The sequence below is a fragment of the Dermacentor albipictus genome, chromosome 6 (genome assembly GCF_038994185.2).
Source record: "Dermacentor albipictus isolate Rhodes 1998 colony chromosome 6, USDA_Dalb.pri_finalv2, whole genome shotgun sequence".
Classification (NCBI taxonomy): domain Eukaryota; kingdom Metazoa; phylum Arthropoda; class Arachnida; order Ixodida; family Ixodidae; genus Dermacentor; species Dermacentor albipictus.
Window position 1 is genome coordinate 114622961 of NC_091826.1, and position 21044 is coordinate 114644004.

The following is a 21044-nucleotide window of genomic DNA, read 5'->3' on the forward strand; positions in this document are numbered from 1 at the left end:
CGATGCGATGCCAAAGGCCGCTTAATAGAAAATTTCCTTGTCTCTTCAAGTGCATGCATATTAAATAAAAAGGAGCCGACATTCTATAGCACAACACATGGCACGTACTCTGCGATAGATTTAGCTATCTGCTCGGCTACACTTGTACCTTGCCTAGAATGGGAGGTAGTCGAAAACCCATATGGGAGTGATCATTTTCCCATCTGCCTCAAAGCTTTAGAACAAAATGAATTCCTGCCACACCCCCCTCAATGGAAAGTTGCATCCGCAGATTGGAAAAAATTTGAGGAAATCACCTAGATGCAGCGAAACGCTTTTAAAGATTTTAGTGTGAACGATGCTATTGCTTATTTTACCGCTTTTATAATTGACGCTGCAATAGAGTGCATTCCACAAACGAAGGGTACTGCAAAAAAGAGGCGCGTGCCGTGGTGGAATGAGCAATGCAAGAATGCGCGTAAGGAGCAAAACAAAGCCTGGCGTTTACTACTTCAATCTCCAACGGCAGAAAACCTCATCAACTTTAAGCACGTGAAATCCAAAGGCAGACGAACGCGTCGTATTGCTAAAAGAGAAAGCTGGGAAAAATACGTCACAAGCATAAATTCCTATACACAAGAAGCAAAAGTCTGGAACAGGCTAAGAAAATTAACTACTCTACAAACCTACAACATGCCTTTGGTTGATGATGAAGGCCACAGCCTTCAAGACCAGGCGAACGCTCTGGGAGGACACTTCGAGCGAGTTTCTAGCTCTGCGAACTACTCGCACTCATTCCAGCAACATAAACAGATAGCTGAAAGTAGGGCACTGAACCGTAAAGCTAGCGGAAGTGAACCGTACAATCATCCATTTAGCATTGCTGAGTTCAAAGCTTCCTTGAACGGCTGCACGAAATCGGCGCCAGGAGCCGACAGAGTCATGTACATAATGATAAAACCACCCTGACACGCAGATGGCTCTGTTGTCTATTTTCAACACTATCTGGGAAACAGGAGACATTCCATTGGCATGGAAAGAGGCGATAGTAGTCCCTGTTTTGAAACAAGGTAAAGATCCGTCCTCTGTGGCAAGCTACCGGCCCATAGCACTCACAAGTTGTCTATGTAAGCTCTTTGAGAAAATGATAAATCGCAGGCTCTTGCACTTCCTTGAATCAAACAAGCTCCTTGACCCATATCAGTGTGGTTTTAGGGAAGGCCGATCGACGACAGACCATCTCGTTCGCATTGAAGCATATGTTCGGGACGCTTTCATACACAAACAATTCTTTCTTTCTGTATTCTTAGACATGGAAAAGGCTTACGATACCACGTGGCGGTATGGAATTCTACGTGACTTATCAGAGTTGGGCATCCGCGGAAAAATGCTTAATGTAATCGAAAGCTATTTATCTAATCGCACATTCCGTGTCAGAATTGGTAATGTCCTCTCGAGACCATTTCTACAGGAAACTGGGGTACCGCAGGGTGGCGTGCTTAGCTGCACACTTTTTATCATAAAAATGAATTCCTTGCGCTCATCAATACCGCGTAGTATATTTTATTCAGTATGTGTTGATGACGTTCAGGTTGGATTTAAGTCATGTAATATCGCTATCTGCGAGCGACAAGTACAGCTTTGTTTAAACAAGGTGTCTAAGTGGGCTGATGAAAATGGCTTTACGCTCAATGTCAGCAAGAGTACCTGTCTTCTTTTCACTCAAAAAAGAGGTCTCATAGCAAATCCTGAAGTCGAACTTCAGGGACAGCACATACCTGTGAGCACAGAACACAAATTTCTAGGTGTTATTTTAGACACGAAATTAACCTTTATTTCACACCTGAAGTACCTCAGAAACAAATGCCTAAAAACCATGAACATTCTTAAAATTTTGTCACACACAACGTGGGGTAGCGATAAGAAATGCATCCTGAACCTTTACAAGAGCCTCATTCGAACACGCTTAGATTATGGGGCAATAGTTTATCATTCGGCTAGCCCTAGTGCATTGAAGATGCTGGATCCTGTCCATCACCAAGGAATCCGCCTGGCGACCGGTGCCTTCAGGACAAGTCCTGTGGAGAGTCTTTACGTTGAAGCTAATGAGTGGTCGCTTCATCTTCAGAAGTCGTAATCAAGTTTTATGTATTTTCTGAAGGTAAATGCAAACCGTGAGCATCCCTCTTACGCAAGTGTAAACAACATGACATCTGCAAATTTATTTAATAATCGACCGGCAGTTAGAGAACCCTTCTCACTGCGTGTACGGAAACTCAGTCAAGAAATGGATGTTCCACTTTTTGAAAATCCTCTTATGGCTCCTGTCATGCTATGTCCGCCGTGGCAATGGCAGCTCATTGAGTGTGATACTTCGTTCGTTGAAATAACGAAGAACGCTCCCCAGGTACACATTGAAATGCACTTTCTTGAACTTCAGTCGAAGTACTCTTGCCAGGAATTTGACACAGATGCCTCAAAGTCGCATGCCGGCGTTTCGCATGCAGCCATCGGTCCATCATTTTCAGACTCCAACGTCCTGCACCCAGAAACAAGCATATTCACTGCTGAGGCATATGCAGTACTGACAGCTGTTAAACATATCAAGAAAATGAAATTGCAAAAGGCTATTATACTCACAGACTCCCTTAGTGTCGTAAAATCTCTAATGTCACTCCAGAAACGCAACAGTCCTGTAATCAATGAGTTATATTCGCTCCTGTGCACAGCATATACATCTAATCAGCGCGTCATAATATGTTGGGTACCTGGGCACAGAGACATTAAGGGAAACATGCCTGCAGATCAAATTGCCACATCCATTGCAACGACGTTTTTCCTTTTCCGATAACGCTTTGTATTGATTTAGCGTTTTTTTTTAACACTGTTTGGAAGCATGTGATCATTACAAACATTTTTAGCTCACATTTTTTAGCGCTCATATATATGTTTTCTCTTGTCATTTGTTCAATGACGCCCCCCTTACTCAATGCTCCCCTTGGGGCCTGTAAGGTACTTTGAAATAAATAAATAAATAACGCTGGCAGCTGTTCCGTAGGTATCCCTGCCTCAGACTTAAAGCCATTTCTGCGCAAAAAACTTCGAAGGCATTGGCAACACAAGTGGGACACAGAAACCTCGAATAAACTCCATTTGATCGAGCCACAATTACGAAATTTCCCACCGATAACAAAAATACGGCGAATCGAGGTCCTTTTCTGCCGCCTTCGGATAGGTCATACGTATGGCACGCACTCTTATCTCTTGACCGGTAGCGAACCTCCCATATGCTGTAGATGTGGCAACACACTAACCGTCCTCCATGTCTTGCTGGAGTGTAGAGAAATGCAAACTGAAAGGAAAAAACACTTCCCTCTAGCCTAGCGACAAAACATTCCTTTTCATCCTGCAATGTTGCTTGGTGCTGACCCATTTTTTCACAGAAAGTCTGTTTTTAACTTTCTGGAAGATGTTAATTCATTGCAAGTTATAGGCCGAAGAGATTCGTAGCACAGCATCTTACCAGACGCTGCTGCTGCGATAGTAGCAATTTGTAGAGCACGTGCCTACAGGCCCTTGCACTTAAGGGCATCTTGAGGCAGTAGTGCTATTGGCATTTGCATATTTTATTCCATCCCTCCATGAGAACATATCTTTTAAATTCATAGTACACCTTAAAAGACACTGTGACAATTTTAATAGATATATATTAATTTTACTATTGTTTTAAGGCCCCTATACAGACAGGTTCCATTATTATAGCCAACCACGACGCCATTGATCATTACTTGCATCACTGACTCCATTAAAACATTGCCTGGCGCTCTTTGGCCATGAGTGGCCCTTGCGCCATAAAACCCCACATATCATCATCATCATCATCGATAAACGTGCGGATATCGCAGTATAGCCCTAAATAAATGGTTTCAGTGATATATCGCAATAAGGAAACGTGTACTTACAATTATTGTTGAGCAAAAAACGGATACACATGAAAAACAGACACTAAGATCGTTTTAGTCATATAAAAACGCCAAAACGTCTTTATCGTTTTCAGCCCCGTGACAAGTTCCCGGAGTGGGGGACGCCAACGCAGTGCTCGTTAGGACCCGGCAGCATAAGCCGGCACACATGGTTTAAGTCAGATGGCGTGTACAATGTCCGTCGCAAAGTGTAAAAAGGCTAGCTTGAGTATGACTAGGCCAATCCTATAAATCAGTGGTGTGGCTGGGAGCAAAAGGCGGTAGGGACTCTAAAAGTGGACCAGGAGCTTCTCTCACCTAATACCAGAGACCCACGGGGATAAGGACTCGTGTGGCGGTGGTCGTACAGGAATTTCTGACATGCGTACAGCATCACAGATCGCTTGCGTGCCACAACACTTTCCACGGCGTCCCAGACGATTAGATCGTTTGAGTAATTATTGTACAAACACATCCTCTACGTCCTGACTGTGTCGCACTTCGCAATGTCCTTGTCACCCTACTGCTGACATCTCCACTTTACATAGGCACTAAACGTTCAAGCAAAGCCCATGTCAGGATGACGGCGAAAGAAAATGCGATTAGCATTGAAGCAACCTAGCAAGGCGCCCTGTGGCTTAAGACACCGTTATTTACAATGTGCAGTGGTCAATTTCCACTGCTTCGTGTTCACTGCACACACAAGCTCGGCAGCTGGTGCGGCCATCTTCGATAGCATCTCCTAACTCTTGAAATACTTTAGCTGCTATTCTAGTCATAGCGGAAACAACGGGGAGCTCCAGTATATCGCATTGGATTACTATGCACACCTTCGGACTCCAAAAGAAGGATTCACTAATTGTGGCTTCCTAACCACAGCCGGTCTTGTCCCACCGGTCCTGTAGTATGTAGGTATTGGGCACAGAACGACAGAAAGCTCAGCTAGTTGGTAAAGATTCATTATGCAAAAAAGATACAGGCCAGGCAATATATTCTGCCAGGCAAACTGTGTGAAGATCGTTAAGCAGACGAATTGGCGCTACAGCTCGGACCCGAGAAATCTGCAAATTTGTTTCACATGTCCCCAAGATGGTTTTCGGAATTCTGCCGGTATGTTTATTGAAGACTGTTTAGCCCTCTTAATATTTTAGTTAGAGTCCACTTGTAAAACTTTTGACCAGCAGTTCCTTCTGCAGAAATCTGGCACATGCATTGGATTCTGCCTAGCGCGAGTGCTATGTGATATGCTTCGTTCACAAATGGACCAAATTCTGCATCATGTTTTACCAACTAACAAGTTTTCTTTAAATCTTTAGCTATCTGGACGATTTATTTATAATTTTAACCAAGGACGCAAGCTTGAACTTCACTGAAGGCGTGGGCGCGGCTTCATCACCACCTAGAATACCCGGAAAAGGCTTGGTTATTACGAGTGAACTGCCTGAGGGTAAATTATAACAGTTTTTCGTTCTGAAAATTGAGTTCTGTTCAGATCATCTTTGTTGGGGTTATGCTCCGTGTGCAAAGAATGGCTTCGGCCATTCGAATTTTCTAGTTCAAAACTGGTAAAAAGAGCAATTGCTCCACTCTACCTTGAATCCGCACTCAGGAAATTTTGTATTCACAACATGCAGTCGGCTTTCGAAAACCAATTGACCGGGCTGGCTTCAGCTGGGTTGCCTGCTTCACTCGTAACGAAGACTCCGGAAAGCATCTTGCAAAAAAAAAATGAAGAGAAGGGCGCCGAGAGCTGCGGCAGAGGTCCCTCAAGAAGAGGTCATACCCGTGGCCGTGTCGTATGCGCAGAAGTTGGCCCACAATTTGAAGAAGGTAGTGAGTAGGCATCGCTTTCCGCTCGCAGGCCTTTTCTCTCGAGTGAGAAAAGAAAGGAAAAAGAAAAAGAAAGAGGCTATGGAACCAAGCGTTGGTGACAGCTCATGAAATGTGCCGTAGGGGTAGTATATGAAATTCCCCTCTCCTGTGGCTGTTTCTTTATAGATCATACTGGGCGCTGTGTAATTGAGCGGATCAGGCAACATGAATGAAACGTTGGGCAAAATAAAGAGGGCCCTAATATGCCTAAACATATTAGAAACTAAGCCTGGCGCTCTTTTGAGGCATACTTTTCGGACGCATGGATTCTGGCCAGTGGCAAAAATACGAAAACTAGAGAAATATACAAGCACTTTATATCAGTAATAAAGGTAGCTTGTGTGTTAGTCAAACGTCCTTATCATTGTACAAGTCAGAAAAAAAAGTTTGTTGAAAGTTCCTTGTCTTACCGCACCTGATGCTTGAGTGTGTTTGTTGCGCAGGCGCTGACTGAGGGTATATATGCATCCGTCTTCTGTAAAAATAAAGTAGTTGTGAGTGGTGCTCGCTTCCGTTGTTCTCTCTTGTTTGTTGTTTTTTGACGTTTTGTGGTCACAGCAGGAAACTTTCAAGATTTAGTGTGGCGTCAAAGAAGTAAAAGCTGAACCAATCGGCTTGGGGCGTCGTGCCATTTGTATTCAGAGATGTATTACAGTCTGGTTCCGTATTTGTTTTCTCTGTGCAGGCTCAGCTTCGCCATCGGAAACGTCAATGGAGCCAAAACAGTAGTCAACTTCCCAGCGTATGCCAATACTGGCGAATCCTACGTGGTACAAATATTTGTCGGCGAAACTGTATATAATATTGTTACAAAAAATGAATCTAAAGTAATCCATAACCAGTCCTTTAAAAACACCAAAAAAAGGACTTATCTAGACTTCGCATCACACAACATCGTCTTAGACAACGTCTTCATGGTACGTATACAGACATAATTTGTTTACTCTAAAACGTGCAAATTTTTGCACCAAGGACATCGCTCTGTAAGAGTGGAACGAGAAAGATATGGGGGAGACCTGAAGAAACTGCAGGTGCATACAGCTGCCTTAACAGCAAACTGCACATACTCGTAATATGTAGACTATGCACAATACAATGCTGTGAAGGCATTGCTGACGCAGCCAAACTAAGTTGCCTAGATAAAATAAGTTTTCAAGGTAGCGCTATTCCTCCTTACCGGCTCGCTTCGTCCTCCAACGTCCTCCCCATCACTGTACTGATGCGCCCCCTAAAAGGTTCAAAACCTGTCAGGGTTGCCTAGTTGCCAGCACTGAGCTAGTTTTTATTTTACGCCGCTAGCCATTGGCCCGCGCATGCGCTCGCTTCGATCCAAATTAACGCCTGTTTCTTGCTTTCCGTCGCCACAGCAATCAATCGTGAAATCAGCCATCGCGTAGTCTCACCTCATGCTGAGAGCTTAACATTAGGAAAGTTTCACTGCTATTATTGAGATCAGCTCTTCGTTTTGACGCTGTTAGGCCTTTAGAGGCGATGCATAGCTACAGAATTGGTTTTATTTTAACTTACAAGAGGGGGAGGGGAGTGGGGCACGTCATTAGCGCTGATGATGCGCTGACGATGCGGAATGCGCAAAACCCTATTTGTTCACTGCATCAATAATTTACTACGCCCATCTGCTCTTTTATGGTCAATGATGAGGGTTACGAGCAAACGCTAACTAGACTCCGTGCAGATGATGCGTCACGGTTGAAGATGTTCAGAGGGGCGTTCGCTTTTGCTTTGAGTGAAGCAAACAACAAGAAACTGTCGGGAATTTATCTTTAGGTGAAACAGGGCCCCACTGTAGCAATTAAGTACGTGGCTCATGGTGAGCGTCCCAAAGCTTTTACTGCGTCAGCGCTCGGGGGAGCATGTACAGACAAGACGGCGAGCAGGCGCAGCTGGAGAGAGAGAGACTCTTTATTAGAAAAACAGAGAATTTCGCCAGCGCGTTTACAACCACTGGCATTCTGCTCAGTATAGGGACGGGAAGGGGATTAAACTATTCCAGAGGAGAGTGGGCGAATAAGAGAATAAAAAAAAGGAAGGCGCCTAAGCCTCGCCTTCAAGGGTAGAACGCCATAGCGTTATGACACCCCGTTCGCACCGCCATCTCATTCACTCGGCATGCTCTTGCGTCACGGCATGCTCTTGAGTCACACAAAGACGAAATGTGCGCCTGAGCAAGCGGAACCAAGCAAACAATTCGCTGTCTCGGAGGGAGAAAGATTCTACGCTAGCCAAACGTCGTAATCGGCATGGACAGCCGTGCCGCGACGCGCCATGAAGGCGGATGCGATCATGGGGCTGACGCCTCCATGGTGTCATCCTCTAGAAGCGGGCGAGTGGCGCGCCAGCTGTACATTGCGAGGAGGGGGTCTCCTGTGTTTGCCGCAAGATGGCTCTGCGTGCGCGCCAAGCGCAGAAGAAATGTACTAGCGGAAACGTACTTCGCTACGCGTTTAACTGCAACTTCTGTAACTTACATGCTCATAATTACCAATATACACCGCAGTATAACATTCTACAGCACGTTTCTAAGGTGACACCGTATTCACTAGAGGCGCTTTTGCCCCGCTTTCAAGCATCGAGCTCATGGCTGAGTGGTAGCATCTCCGTCTCACACTCCGGAGACGCTGGTTCGATTCCGACCCAGCCAATCTTGCAAGTTGTTTTTATTTATGAATTACCTTCCGCGATTTTTCGCCCACGGCCAATGCTGCTGACGGCGACGCCACCGGCTTTTCTGCGACACGCGCTCCTTCAAGCTTTCGCGTTAATAATTAAGAGATGCACAAGGGTACCTGATACTAACATTTACAGGCGACATGGCGGGTAAATTTAGGCTTGTGATGAAATGTTCAATCTTTAAAACTTTCCTATTAGCCCAATTTCTGACAGATATTTGAACAACGAATGCAAAACTCCCCGCTGTTTTGAAGGGCCGGGCATTGGACCTAAGATGGTGGGTAATCACGTCCACTTGTTGCTCAAAAAATTGCCTCTCGTCATGGCACGTGTCGCATTCTAGTAATACGTGCTCCGTTGTCTCTACGTTGCCACAGTTATCACAGGAAAGGTTAGTGGTAAGCGCTATGCGGTACAGATAATTGTTCGTGTATCCCAGGTTCAGACGAAGACGAAGGTGCAATGTCCTAATTGTCGAGGTAGTGGTCGTGGAATTTTCGGTCTCACTTCTGGGTCAATATAACGCAGGAGAAGTCGAGAACAGGTATTCGGCTTTAACTCAGAAAGAGGACCATAGTGTTGAAGCAATTAACGACAATCATATGTGCCTCATTTAAGAGTGTACCATACAAGTCGGTGGTAACTTCATTAGACAGGATAGCAGTAAGCTATCACAGGAGACGAAAGATCTGATTAAGAAACACTGATGTGTAAAAGCCTCTAACCCTCCAGCTAGAATAGAACTGGCAGAACTTTCCAAGGTAATCAACAAGCGTAAAACAGCTGACATAAGTAAGTATAATATGGATAGAATTGAACGTGCTCTCAAAAATGGACGAAGCCTAGAAGCAGTGAACAAGAAACCAGGAATAGGCAAGAATCAGATATATGCGTTAAGAGACAAAGCCGGCAATATCATTACTAATATGGATGAGATAGATTAGGCGGCTGAGGATTTCTATAGAGATTTATACAGTACCAGTGGCACCCACGACGATAAAGGAAGAGGGAATAGTCTCGATGAATTTGACATCCCACAAGTAACGCCGGAAAAAGTTAAGAAAGCCTTGGGAGCTATGTAAAGGGGGAAGGCATCTGGGGAGGATCAGGTAACAGCATATTTGTTGAAGGATGGTGGGCAGATTCTTCTATAAAACTGGCCACCCTGTATACGCAATGCCGCATGACCTCGTGCGTACCGGAATCTTGGAAGAACGCCAACATAATTTTAATCCAGAAGAAGGGGGACGCCAAAGACTTGAAAAATTACAGACCGATCAGCTTACTGTCCGTTGCCTACAAAGTATTTACTAAGGTAATGGCAAATAGAATAAGGAACACCTTAGACGTCTGTCAACCAAAGGACCGGGCAGGATTTCGTAAAGGCTACTGAACCAATAGACCATATTCACACTTTCAATCAGGTAATAGAGAAATGTGCGGATTATAGCCGACCCTTATAAATAGCTTTCATTGATTGCGAGAAAGCGTTTGATTCAGTCGAAACCTCAGCAGTCATGCATGCATAATGGAATCAGGGTGTAGACGAACCATATGTAAATATATTGAAATATTTTTATAGCGCCTCCACAGCCACCGTAGTCCGCCATAAAGAAAGAACAAAATATCAATAAGGAAGGGCGTCAGACAGGGAGGAACGATCTCTCCAATGCTATTCACAGTGTTCTTACAAGAGGTATTCAGAGACCTTGATTGGGACGTATTGGGGATAAGAGTTAATGGAGACTGCCTTAGTAACTTGCGATTCGCTGATGATATTGCCAAACTTAGTAAGTCAGGGAACCAATCGCAATGCACGCTCCCTGACCTGGAGAGGCAAAGCAGAAGGGTGGCTCTAAAAATTAATCTCCGGAAAACTAAAGTAATGTTTAACAGTCTCGGAAGAGAACAGCAGTTTACGATAGGTAGCGAGGCACTGGAAGGGGTAAGGCAATACATCTACTTAGGGCAGGTAGTGACCGTGGATCCAGATCATGAGACTGAAATAACCAGAAAAATAAGAATGGGCTGGAGTGCGTTTGGCAGGCATTCTCAGGTCATGAACAGCAGGTTGCCATTATGCCTCAAGATAAAACTGTATAACAACTGTGCCATACCAGTACTCACGTACGGGATGGAAACCTGAAGGCTTGCGAAAAGGGTTCTACTTAAATTGAGGACGACGCAACGGGCTATGGGAAGAATTATGCGTGTAACGTTAAGGGATAAGAAAAGAGCAGATTGGGTGAGGGAACAAACGCGAGTTAAAGACATCTTAGTTGAAATCAAGAAAAAGAAATGGGCATGGGCAGGACATGTAATGAGGAGGGAAGACAACCGATGGTCATTAAGGGTTACGGACTGGATCCCAAGGGAAGGGAAGCGTAGCAAGGGGCGGCAGAAAGTTAGGTTTGGCGGATGAGATTAAGAAGTTTGCAGAGACATCATCAGCCAGGTTACGCCCACTGCAGGGCAAACGCCTCTCCCATACTTCTCCACCAACCCCGGTCATGTACTAATTGTGGCCATGTCGTCCCTGCATGTGGTCCCTGCAAACAACATGGCCACAATTAGCACATGACTAAGGTAGATGGAGAAGTATGGGAGAGGCCTTTGCCCTGCAGTGTGCGAAACCACGCTGATCATTATTATGATGCTGATGATGATGATGGTGGTGATGGTGGTAGTGGTGATGATGAGGATGATAATGCAGGAAGTTATCTTGGTGAAGTGGCAGATTCCAGATACGGTCTTTATCTTGATAGGCATATTTTTCGCCATGGCTAAGGCGTCGGCGTTTGCAAAATATGTTTTGAAATTGCGGTATTGGAGTCCCTTTCGGGCAGCTTCATCCGCTTTTTCTTGTCCCAAAATACCGGTATGGCCAGGTATCCACTGGAACTTGATAGAATTCCCAGCAATCTATTGTGGGGACGATAAGCAATGTCAAATGCTGCAGGTTGATTATTACAACGTTTCCGCCTGATCCACATACTTTGTAGGGCTGTTTTTCAATCCGTGAAAATCACCCATGTCCTTGGTGGCTGCTGTCGAAGTAAATAGACAACGGCCTTCTTATTACCATATAGCTCTGCTGACGTAGATGATGTCCCTCGCTCAAGAGGAAACGATAATCGTTGCCCTTTAAAGAGAACAAAATGTCCGCATGAAGAGCGATGTGGAGTTGTAGAGCCATCTGTGAAAATGTGCGTTGCGGCTGCGCATTCTTTGTGCATATATTCCAAAGCTACCTGATAAGTCGCTGCTTGAGGCATTTTTTTTTCGCGCTGATTCCAGGGATATATGGCACGATTTCCACTGGGGACATTGCCCATGGTGAAATGTTTCATGGCATAATTTGTGACGCCTGAGCAGGAATCAAAAGAGATATGCTTCCGACGGCCTGTCCAAAGTTGGATGTAGCACGGGTTCTTCCCATAAAAAGTGGGTCTTCGGATGAATGGCGTGTCGGAGGTGAATCCGAAGTGTCTCCTACGAAGATAGCGTATCAAGAGGCAGGCATCCAGCTTCAGCTACAGTTCCTGAGCGGGACGATTCCTTCGGAAGGCCAAGGCATACGCGAAGGCAGTTGTTCCATGCTGCCTCAAGGTTTCTCTTGCTTGTGGGAGACACTGTGTGGGGGACCTAGAGGTAATACCGTAGTGTTACGTCGACGGAGACCTTATGGTGGAGCACTATTGATCGACAGTTGCTGCCCCACTGTAATCCGGCTAAAAATAGGAATACGTGCGATGCCGAGGAAATCTTTTCACTCAGTTTTTTTCCTTGAGGCAACTATGCGAGGTTCCTATCGATCGTCACTCTAAGAAACCTTTGCTTCTTGATATGCGGAATGGTACGATCACCCAACACTAGTGGGTATTATTCCGTACGCCTCCGCGTGAAAGCCATAGCAACGCTTTTGTCAGGAGACAATTTCACACCCCTTGGATTTAGGTAGGCCGTTATATTTGCCAGCGCTCTCTGTAGGCGTTGTTGGGTGGTACTGCGGGAACTCGCCACACTCCAAATGCAGATGTCGTCCGCATACAGTCTGATTTTGATGCTACGGGGCATCAAAACCAGATGGATAGATTTCTTCTCAGATAGATGAGGACTGAATTAAATAATATTTGGCCTAGCACAGTTCCTTGTGGCACTCCCTTCTCGACGTCATAAAGCGCCGTGGGACCATCCGGGGTACAGATGGAAAGTTGGCGTCCTTGAAGATAGTCTGCAATACATGCTTAAAACCGTCCTCCAATACCAAGGGTTTCCAAAGCGTCAGGTTTTGCTTTCTGATAGACCGAATCATATGCTGCCCTAATGTCCAAAAATAATGAAGTAGGTTTATTTCCGCAGACGAATTCCTCTTCGATTGATGAGACCAAGGCAATGACATTATCAATTGCGGACCTATGTTGCCGGAAGCCATTCATTTCCTCCGGGTAAACTTTTGTAATTTCCAGAAACCAATTCAGTCGTTTGTGAATCATTTATTCGATTACCTTCCCTACACAGCTAAGCAGAGGTATGGGTCTGAAAGAGGCGTAATTTGTCGGCTGCTTCCCTGGCTTCAATACAGTAATAACTCACGCAAGCTTCCATTCTGTAGGAACTTCCCCAGTTATCCATGAGGCGTAGTATTACTCCAGAAGACCTAGGCGAGATGTGTGGCATACATTTGTGAGGGCTCCATATTCACACCGTCATGGACAGGTGATAAATCGCTTGTTTGCGTCACCGATTTCGGCCATGAGCTCTTCTACTGTAAATGAAAACTCTAAGTTAGGAAGGGTCGCTCGAGGTGAACTAGGCTGATGACTTGCGATTTACCGAGAAGGTTGTGCCCCGCTGGAAAGGAGCCTGCACTAATGCTCTGCCACCTCTTTCAGGGATGCGCGCTCGTGTAATGTGAGGGCTATAAAGCTGTTGCGGCTCTTTGCGAAGGCCTCTGACGACTCGCCAGATATTGCTCAGCCGTTTTCGCATGTCCAGTGTCCCACAAGGTAATTCCATATTTTCGGTTCCGTTTGGTGGGGTAACGCCGTATGTCTTTGTGCCCGTCGATAGGTCGGAGGTCTTCGATATTCTTAGTACGTAGAGCCTTCCTTTCGGCGCGACTTCGAATGGCACATAAACTTTCAAATTCCTCGTACCTAGTAATGTACCTAGTAGGTACACGACAATGCTTAGTAGCAGAGTGGGCACTTTCTTTGAGGCAATGAGTTACTATCGGTATTAATCCTGCATTAGTAGTCGAGGCTGTGATCCATTTGTCTACGGCTGCCTGTGCAAGCTTTCCAGTCTACCCACTTCAGTTTCATTTTTCTGGGCGACGTCCGAAAATAAAGCGCAGAGATTAGGACCGGGCAGTGATCACTACCTCGAATCTAGAAATCTGCACACCATCCGAACATAGGGGCAACTTGACTTGATACGAATGTGACGTCCATGCAGCTAACAGTCTTTGTATTTTTCAGGACAAGGACAATCGCTTCTCTTTGTCGCCCTTTTGAGCCCCGTGTCCACTCTCTCGCTAGTCACTTCGCCAAAGCCACGACGGCCTCTGCTTCAGGGATGCTTTTAAGCGAGGAACCGGCACGGAGAATAGCTTTGATTCCTGCGAACATCATGGAAATCAGCATACTTGATATCTAATTTACAGTGCTACCATCCAACAGCTTTTCTTGGTAGTTCCTGTACTTCTGCTGCGACCTTGGGGACACTTGTTGTTGTGGGCTTGCGGCTATATCACTTTAGGGCTTTGATTGGCCCTTTGCAGATGAAGGCCACTGCTGGTTTTCTCTCACGACTAAGGAGAATGGCTTTTTTGAAGCCGTGTCACTGCGCTGTACCATGTCTTGTTGCTTTTGGTTTGTATATGTATATGTCCCTACCGGATTCGGTGGTGGTTCTCGTCGTTTCCTCACTTTTCCCTGGATTTGCTCCATTGTCCGAGCAAGAGTGGCTGATTTCTTTTTGGGACACACTCCTTATGATGCAGCATGCTCAGCTCCACAGATTGCACATCGAGGCTGGGAACGTGACGTAGCCTCCTTATGCGTATGTGCAGAAACGCAAATCTTGTAGGCGATGGGGCTGCTACAATATTTCACTATATGCCCATGTCTTTGACATCTGAAGCATTGAGTAGCGGACCCTATGTATTCCGTCACGGTATAACTGCAGAATCCAAGCGACAATCGGTTTGGTAAAGGTGCGTCCTTTAAGAATTCCAGGATGACCGAGCGTCTTCGGGCTTCCGTTACCATGCCAGCTTCGTTAGGGACATACAAAACTTGCCTTTTAGCAGATGTGATTCCTTGTTCGCTCAAATACTCCTTGAGGTTGTCATCCGATTACTCAACAGGAACGTCCTGTATCCTCCCATACGTGGCAAAGTAGGAGTATGGAACTCGAGCTTCTATAGTAATACCCGGCAGATCTGTCACCACGAGGAAGGCGATTAGCTGTACGAAGTGGAGACACTGTCATCCTGAGGCTGCAATCCTTGTTGAGACAATGGCTGAGTATGTTTTCTTGGGTTGTTGTCATGACCACAGAAGCCAGAAGATTTGGGTTCGCTTTCTATAAGCTGCTGTCAGCCTGAGTTGGCTTGAATATAACAGGAACACCTGCGGCTCTTTTTGCGAGAGACAACAGTGAAGGCTGTGTGGTCCATCTTTTCGTTGTCTCCTGTAGGTTCCCTTGTGTCGGTCTCACCTGCACGTAGCCTTTTCCTTGCTTGCTCACCTTCTCTGTGGTCTACAGAAATAACATGCTGACCTGATTGCTGATTGCTTGTGATGCATGCCATCAGAGCATCATGAAGGAGGGGGAGGGGGCGGAGGCTCGCCGCGCTGCTGCTTCGGTGCGGTGCACATCGGGAGCCGCTTGATGTGCTTCCTTCGCAGCGAGGCACAAAAAGCTAAATTTTACTCTACACTTGCTAAAAAAGTACTTAAAAATACAGATGGACGTTTGAAACCGAGCCTATCATTCATCATCTCCTTCTGGGGTCGGCGCGGCTGGAACGCTGCAAACTATGACCCTCAGTGGCTTCGGAACGTATGTATAGGAAACGGCGCGACACTCTCACCTCGAGGAGAGCGGGCGCATCACCCACTACCGACAATATAAAAGCGAAAGCATTACTTGTCCCATGAGACAGCAAAGCGGCCGTTGTCCTCAAGAAGTGGCAGGAGAAATCATCACCAGCGTGGATTAAGCTGGAATAGGGTACATTAACGAGCATTGAGATACATTAAGGTGTATTAAGAGGAATGGAGGTGGATTTATGTGAATTGAGGTAGACTGAGGCGGATTAAGGAGGATTAAGGTTGGTACAAATTAGAGCAAGGTAAATTGATGTCGAGGTTTGATTTAAGGTGATAACGTAGAGCGGTCACAATGCTATCGCATTGAAATCACGTCAAGTTGCCTAAGTAACTATGAATTTTTGTCTTGGCTACAACTACATATTTGGTTCAGGTAAAAATTAGACTAGATAAAGGGCGGACGCGCCCTAGTCTGCGACCTTCTGCGAACTAACAAAAATCCCCGCCAGCTGTTCGAAATATTAGGCATCATCAAGACCGCAGTCACAGATGCGAGAAAGGAGAAAAGAAAGTACGAGAGTGAGGAGGACGGCACCAAGATAAAAGAGTGGCGATTCCTTTGTAATTTTTATCTATCGACCTTAAGCAACACTAACGTCCCTAGATAATGCAAGTTTTTCGGACCTAGTGTTGCTTAAGGTCCCTAAAGATGGAGCTACTGGCATATCGCATTTAATTTAAGCAACTCTGAAAACGACCGGAAGCCTCTGTGCATGTCATGATTGGCGAATCTCATCCCAAAGGACCTCTTATGGGCTTTCCTTGTCAACGTAAGCGATTGATCTGAACGAGATAGAACGGTCGCTCCTAATTGTGTACTGTAATCACAAATAGTGCAGAGTTTCTTATAGGTAAAGAAACAGTCCCTTTTGGTATCCTAGTGTCTTTGCAGCCATGTAGCCAGGTGTCCATTTCCCTTGCAGAATCAAAGCATTGCTGAAGATATTTTCTTTGCTCTCCCGTTTGGATGCTTGTTTGGGCAATGTGAAGGCACAGAAATTCCCGCCACAACAAATTTAGAATATATATGCCGCGAAAGCACAATGATGCCGCCGCCGGTTTTGAATACTTCCGAAAAAGTAAACGTCCCTTCGAGGACATTTGTCATAACTACCGTACTTTTATTCGTTAAATACACCGGATGAATAATAGCGAGCGAACGCACGTTGAATGCTGGCAGCAGCACGTTCCCCCTTTCTTTTTAGAGTGGGAACCAGGGTCGCATCATCGCCCTCGCCAACAAAGTTGACGGCCAGGGGAAACGTCCCATCGCACAGGCCGTATTCCAAACACGAGATGGGTGCTCCAGACCGGCCATGGCTCGAGAGCTCTGCATGCCCAGAGGGGGAGGAAAATGCGTTTGCTGGACAGAAGTCCGGTCATCAGTCAGAGGCGACGTGCCCAGTAGTTGGCAAGGTGGCGCTGCCAGCCTCTGCGTGCTCGATGCAGAGGACAGCTGTGTCTGCACGGAAGCCTCGGTATCTCGCCCGTCGTATACGCGCCGTGCACGCCGACGGACGCGCCACTGGTGGCGGCCTTGCGCAGGACACGCGGGAGAGGAGCCTGGCGCGTGCCGTAGTTTGTTGTGTCGTTGATCGTGCTTCTCTGTCTTATTCGCCTTTTCAGAGCAAGATAGGCAACACCATTCGCACGTTTGGGGTGTCCAAAGCTTCAAGGAATGTCGAAAAAGAATTGTTGCAGGGTGGGGGGCTCAAATACCGGTGAAAACGTGCCGGCGATACAGTTCTAATCATTCCCGGCAAAGCCTCATCAGCGGGAGCAACGGTAGCGAAAAAATGGATCGTCGCTTCGAAGGGAAATTTCTTGTTCTCACCTTTCCTTTGTCTCGTCGGTGTTTTTTTTCCACTCGATCATAGTTAGACGCGTGAGCAACATAGTTCGTCTGCATTGCAACATGAGGCTTATAGGCATTTCGCTTAAGTTCGGAATGCTGTTTGCCGCTTATATTGTTTTCCGCTTCTTTACCGCGTTGCGCTAGCTAGGCAGCACGACTGCACGAGCGCATTGCGTTGTATGTTAAAGCTACTGAAGTTTTCAAGAACTGAAATTGTTGGTTTCATGTGGCGCGGTAAATCCTCGCACCAGCTGTCGCGCACTTCATGTTTTTACATCTATTTTATGCGTGGCTTAGCACATGTTTAACTGTTGATAGTTGCTCCATGCATAACTCTTGTCGATTCTTTTGAGCTGCGAAGTTTTCACCCTGCCTTGTTTCTAAAGGGTATAAATCACGCTGTGTCTTATCGGAATGATACCAAGGAAGTGCTTCTTTAACAGCTTTATTCTTTTCGCCCGAGGGCATCTTAGATATCGTTTGCGTTCTTGGAAATGTGTTTAGAAAATAGGTAGTTCGGGGCGAGAATCGCTAATAGCTGCTGCATATGGAATTTTTGTTCCATTTCTCGCTGAAAAGTTCGCGTCCCGTTTGGGAAGTCATCACACCTCGATGCTGCCTGAGCAAACTTAACACGCCATGTGATCTGTTTGTTTCACAATGTAGTCCCTTCTTGCATGTGAGTTTTGTACTCAACTGAATTCTTTCTTATACTTACGCTGCAGATGATTAAACCGGGCTTTGTCGCCAGCGCTCATATACTTTGATTAGCGCTGCTCTGCCTTTAAATATATCATGTGGCACCTCTTTCTAGTAATATAAAAAAGTATTGAAAAGTTAGTCAGTCTTTAGCTTTGTACGTTTCCAGGCAGCTCCCTTGGGGAAGTTAAGGTTGCACAAACTGCAGCGCGAACGGTAATTCATTGGCGTATGCAGCAGAATTGCATCGGCGGTAAAGCACTAACACGCGCTTTTATTAACCCGTGTGTTTGGTGAATTCGTTAGCTAGTGCACGCGTTTCCATCAATAAATTGGCAATTACTCTTCTTGAGGCGACTTCGACTGCAATTATTCTTGGATGTCACATGTACTCATCGGCACAAAAATCACAGCGTCATATGCAGAGATTGCACCGTGCGGATTTGTTTCATATAGGTCTGCACTAACGACGGGTGCTTATTATTCAGTTACAGAAGCAGCATTGCGGCAAGGGTCAAATAAAAAAAACATCGAGAGGTCGCATCACTCAACAAAATTTATTGGCTAGTGAACATGAGCTCCACGTCATGTAAATGGGGTTCATGGCGTTTGTCTGCGGGACACGCCTTGCACGTATGTGGACTATGTCCCAAACACGGTTAACATCGTGTTCATACCCGTGCGCACAGAGGTCAGCATCTTCCCTACAGCTGTCACCGCAGAAAAAGCAGCCTGGCACACGAACAAAGGAGAAATCACAGCCGCGAACTTCAGCCATCCTTGCTGCAAAGGGTTGTCGTCTGCTACTGCTTCCGCGTGTACTGTTGGAAGCGACCGCTAGGTGGCTTTCACTGGCGCCTCTATAGGCGGTGCACGAGGCGTATAGGGGAACGTGGGCCACACGGGCAGGCCTTTCATGATAACGGCCTCAGCAGTGTTCGTGCGATTGGCTTCCTTACCGAGACATTGCTCGGCAGGAGGGGGAGGGTAGCGAACTTCTGCGCCTTCAGCCAGTGACAGCACTGAACTCCGAGGATGCGGTTCTAATGGTTCAGGACCCGTCTCCTCGCTGGGGTCCGTGGACATACTTGCTCCTGGAGGAGTAGCGCTGCATCATCCGAGTTCGACGACATGTCGCGTGCGGTTGAGCTGTCCGTTCTTGAGGGTGGAATACTACGTAACGATTGGTCAGGCGTAGTGACACTCAGAGATGGTAACGGGCGTGCCAATTCTACTTGGGTAGATGGCCATCGCTCGCGAACTTCAATTGGGCCACCCACCATTATGGAGTGAACGAAGCTTCTGGAAAGTGTGAGCCCGGGCGCCGCCTCACGGTGGATAAAAGCAGAAGCAGCGGTTGCCGGGTGAGTCAGAGCGGGTGGAGTGAAAGCGACGGCGTCACCCGACGGGGCGGCGCCTCCACGTGCCCAAGTTATGGAAAGCTTGTAGGCCATGTCACTGACTGCTGTGGACGGAAATCCACTTCGTGATGCGCGCCCTCGAAGCAGTGCTGGTCAGAGTTAGCGCAGGCATAGGAGAGCCGGCCGAAGGCACCTACCAAAGTAGCACACCATTCAGGCCAGGACCACTGCTTGATTCCTCATACAATACTTTGGCGGCATCACGAAATCTGTTTGCTGCAGCCGGCCATTCTTGGTGAGCGCCGAACGCTGAGCGTTGGCTGCTTCCACTTAAATTATGGCGCCATCCTGGAACCCGCGCAACTACTCTAGTACTCCAACACCTCGCCATAGTAAGGCTGCAGGCGAGAACCCGCAGCTTACTGAGGTGACGTAGTGCAGTTGTGCTATCGGTGGCGAGGTTAATGGCCAAAGACGCTTGTCCAGTATTACTTGGCTACTCAGAGGTGAATGGTGTTTTGCGCTAAATATTCATGCCAGGAGAAGTGTGGACGGCGCTCCCTTGTCGCAGGAGGCACCCAGGACGCCGCGTTTTCACGAGTGCTGTCGTTAAGGCTGGGCCGCTTTATGCGGCGCTTTCGTATACGGTGCCATTGCCAGAAACAGAAAGCAGTCCTTACGCCAAAATTCCTGTGCTAATCTAACTTCTTTCTTCTCGGGTTACTCGTTCTAGCTGTTTCCAGTACAACGTAAAAGCAGTCGCGTATGTATCGAACACCTCATTTCAAAGTTCTGCAGAGACGACGCCAAACATAATGTTATATAGACAATTACCGAAGCTCAAAGGATCACTTAACGTAGACAAGCCCGTAAATGCAACACGCTCCGTGAGACGAGAGTCGCTTATGAGCCACATTCGAGCCGAGAAACGCCAGAGAGCTTCCAGCACAAAACAAGCGCAGGTGCGCTTTGATTACATCGTACAGTGGCAACTTACAAAGACAGCGACGTGTAAACTTAGTAAGACGGACGCAAGGTCAAAATTATGGCTGAATATGATGGATCTTTTGTGACTAGGGAATGGCTGGACCCGAATACTTGGTGTGTGAGCTGTACGACGTATAAAGCTGCCTGAGATACACAGGGGAAAAAATTTGCACAGAAACTCCACTGGAGTTTTCTTAGTTTGCGTAAACTTGTGCCACTTGCTCACCTGCTCGCAGGCCGCTGTCATTATTAATCCTATCCAACTTTATTCGAGCAATGTAAACACTTATCACTCCTTTCTGTCCTTGTCAAATTTATCGGACATGATCCTACCCATATCAAGTGTCATCGGTCCTTAACAACCTTATCGGTCTCTATCCGACCCTGATCAACCCTTATTTATTTATTTTCACATACTGTCAATCCCTCATGGGATTATAACAGGAAGGGCAAGTACATATGGTAGTATTTGCGAACAAAGAATATATATAGATTATATAATCAAAAGTGTTTTATTGTA

General features: G+C 46.3%; 2 protein-coding genes across 2 annotated transcripts in view; both read left to right on the forward strand.

Annotated features, from left to right (window-relative positions):
• The window catches only part of LOC135908314 (uncharacterized), a 494518-nt gene that overhangs the window by 232915 nt on the left and 240559 nt on the right, over positions 1-21044 (forward strand). The window lies entirely within an intron of this gene.
• Positions 1-21044, forward strand: part of LOC135908315 (uncharacterized) — a 259955-nt gene that overhangs the window by 229321 nt on the left and 9590 nt on the right. The window contains exon 7 of the mRNA XM_070541266.1: positions 6499-6730. Coding sequence (XP_070397367.1) covers positions 6499-6730 — 232 coding nt within the window. The remainder of the gene's footprint in view (positions 1-6498; positions 6731-21044) is intronic.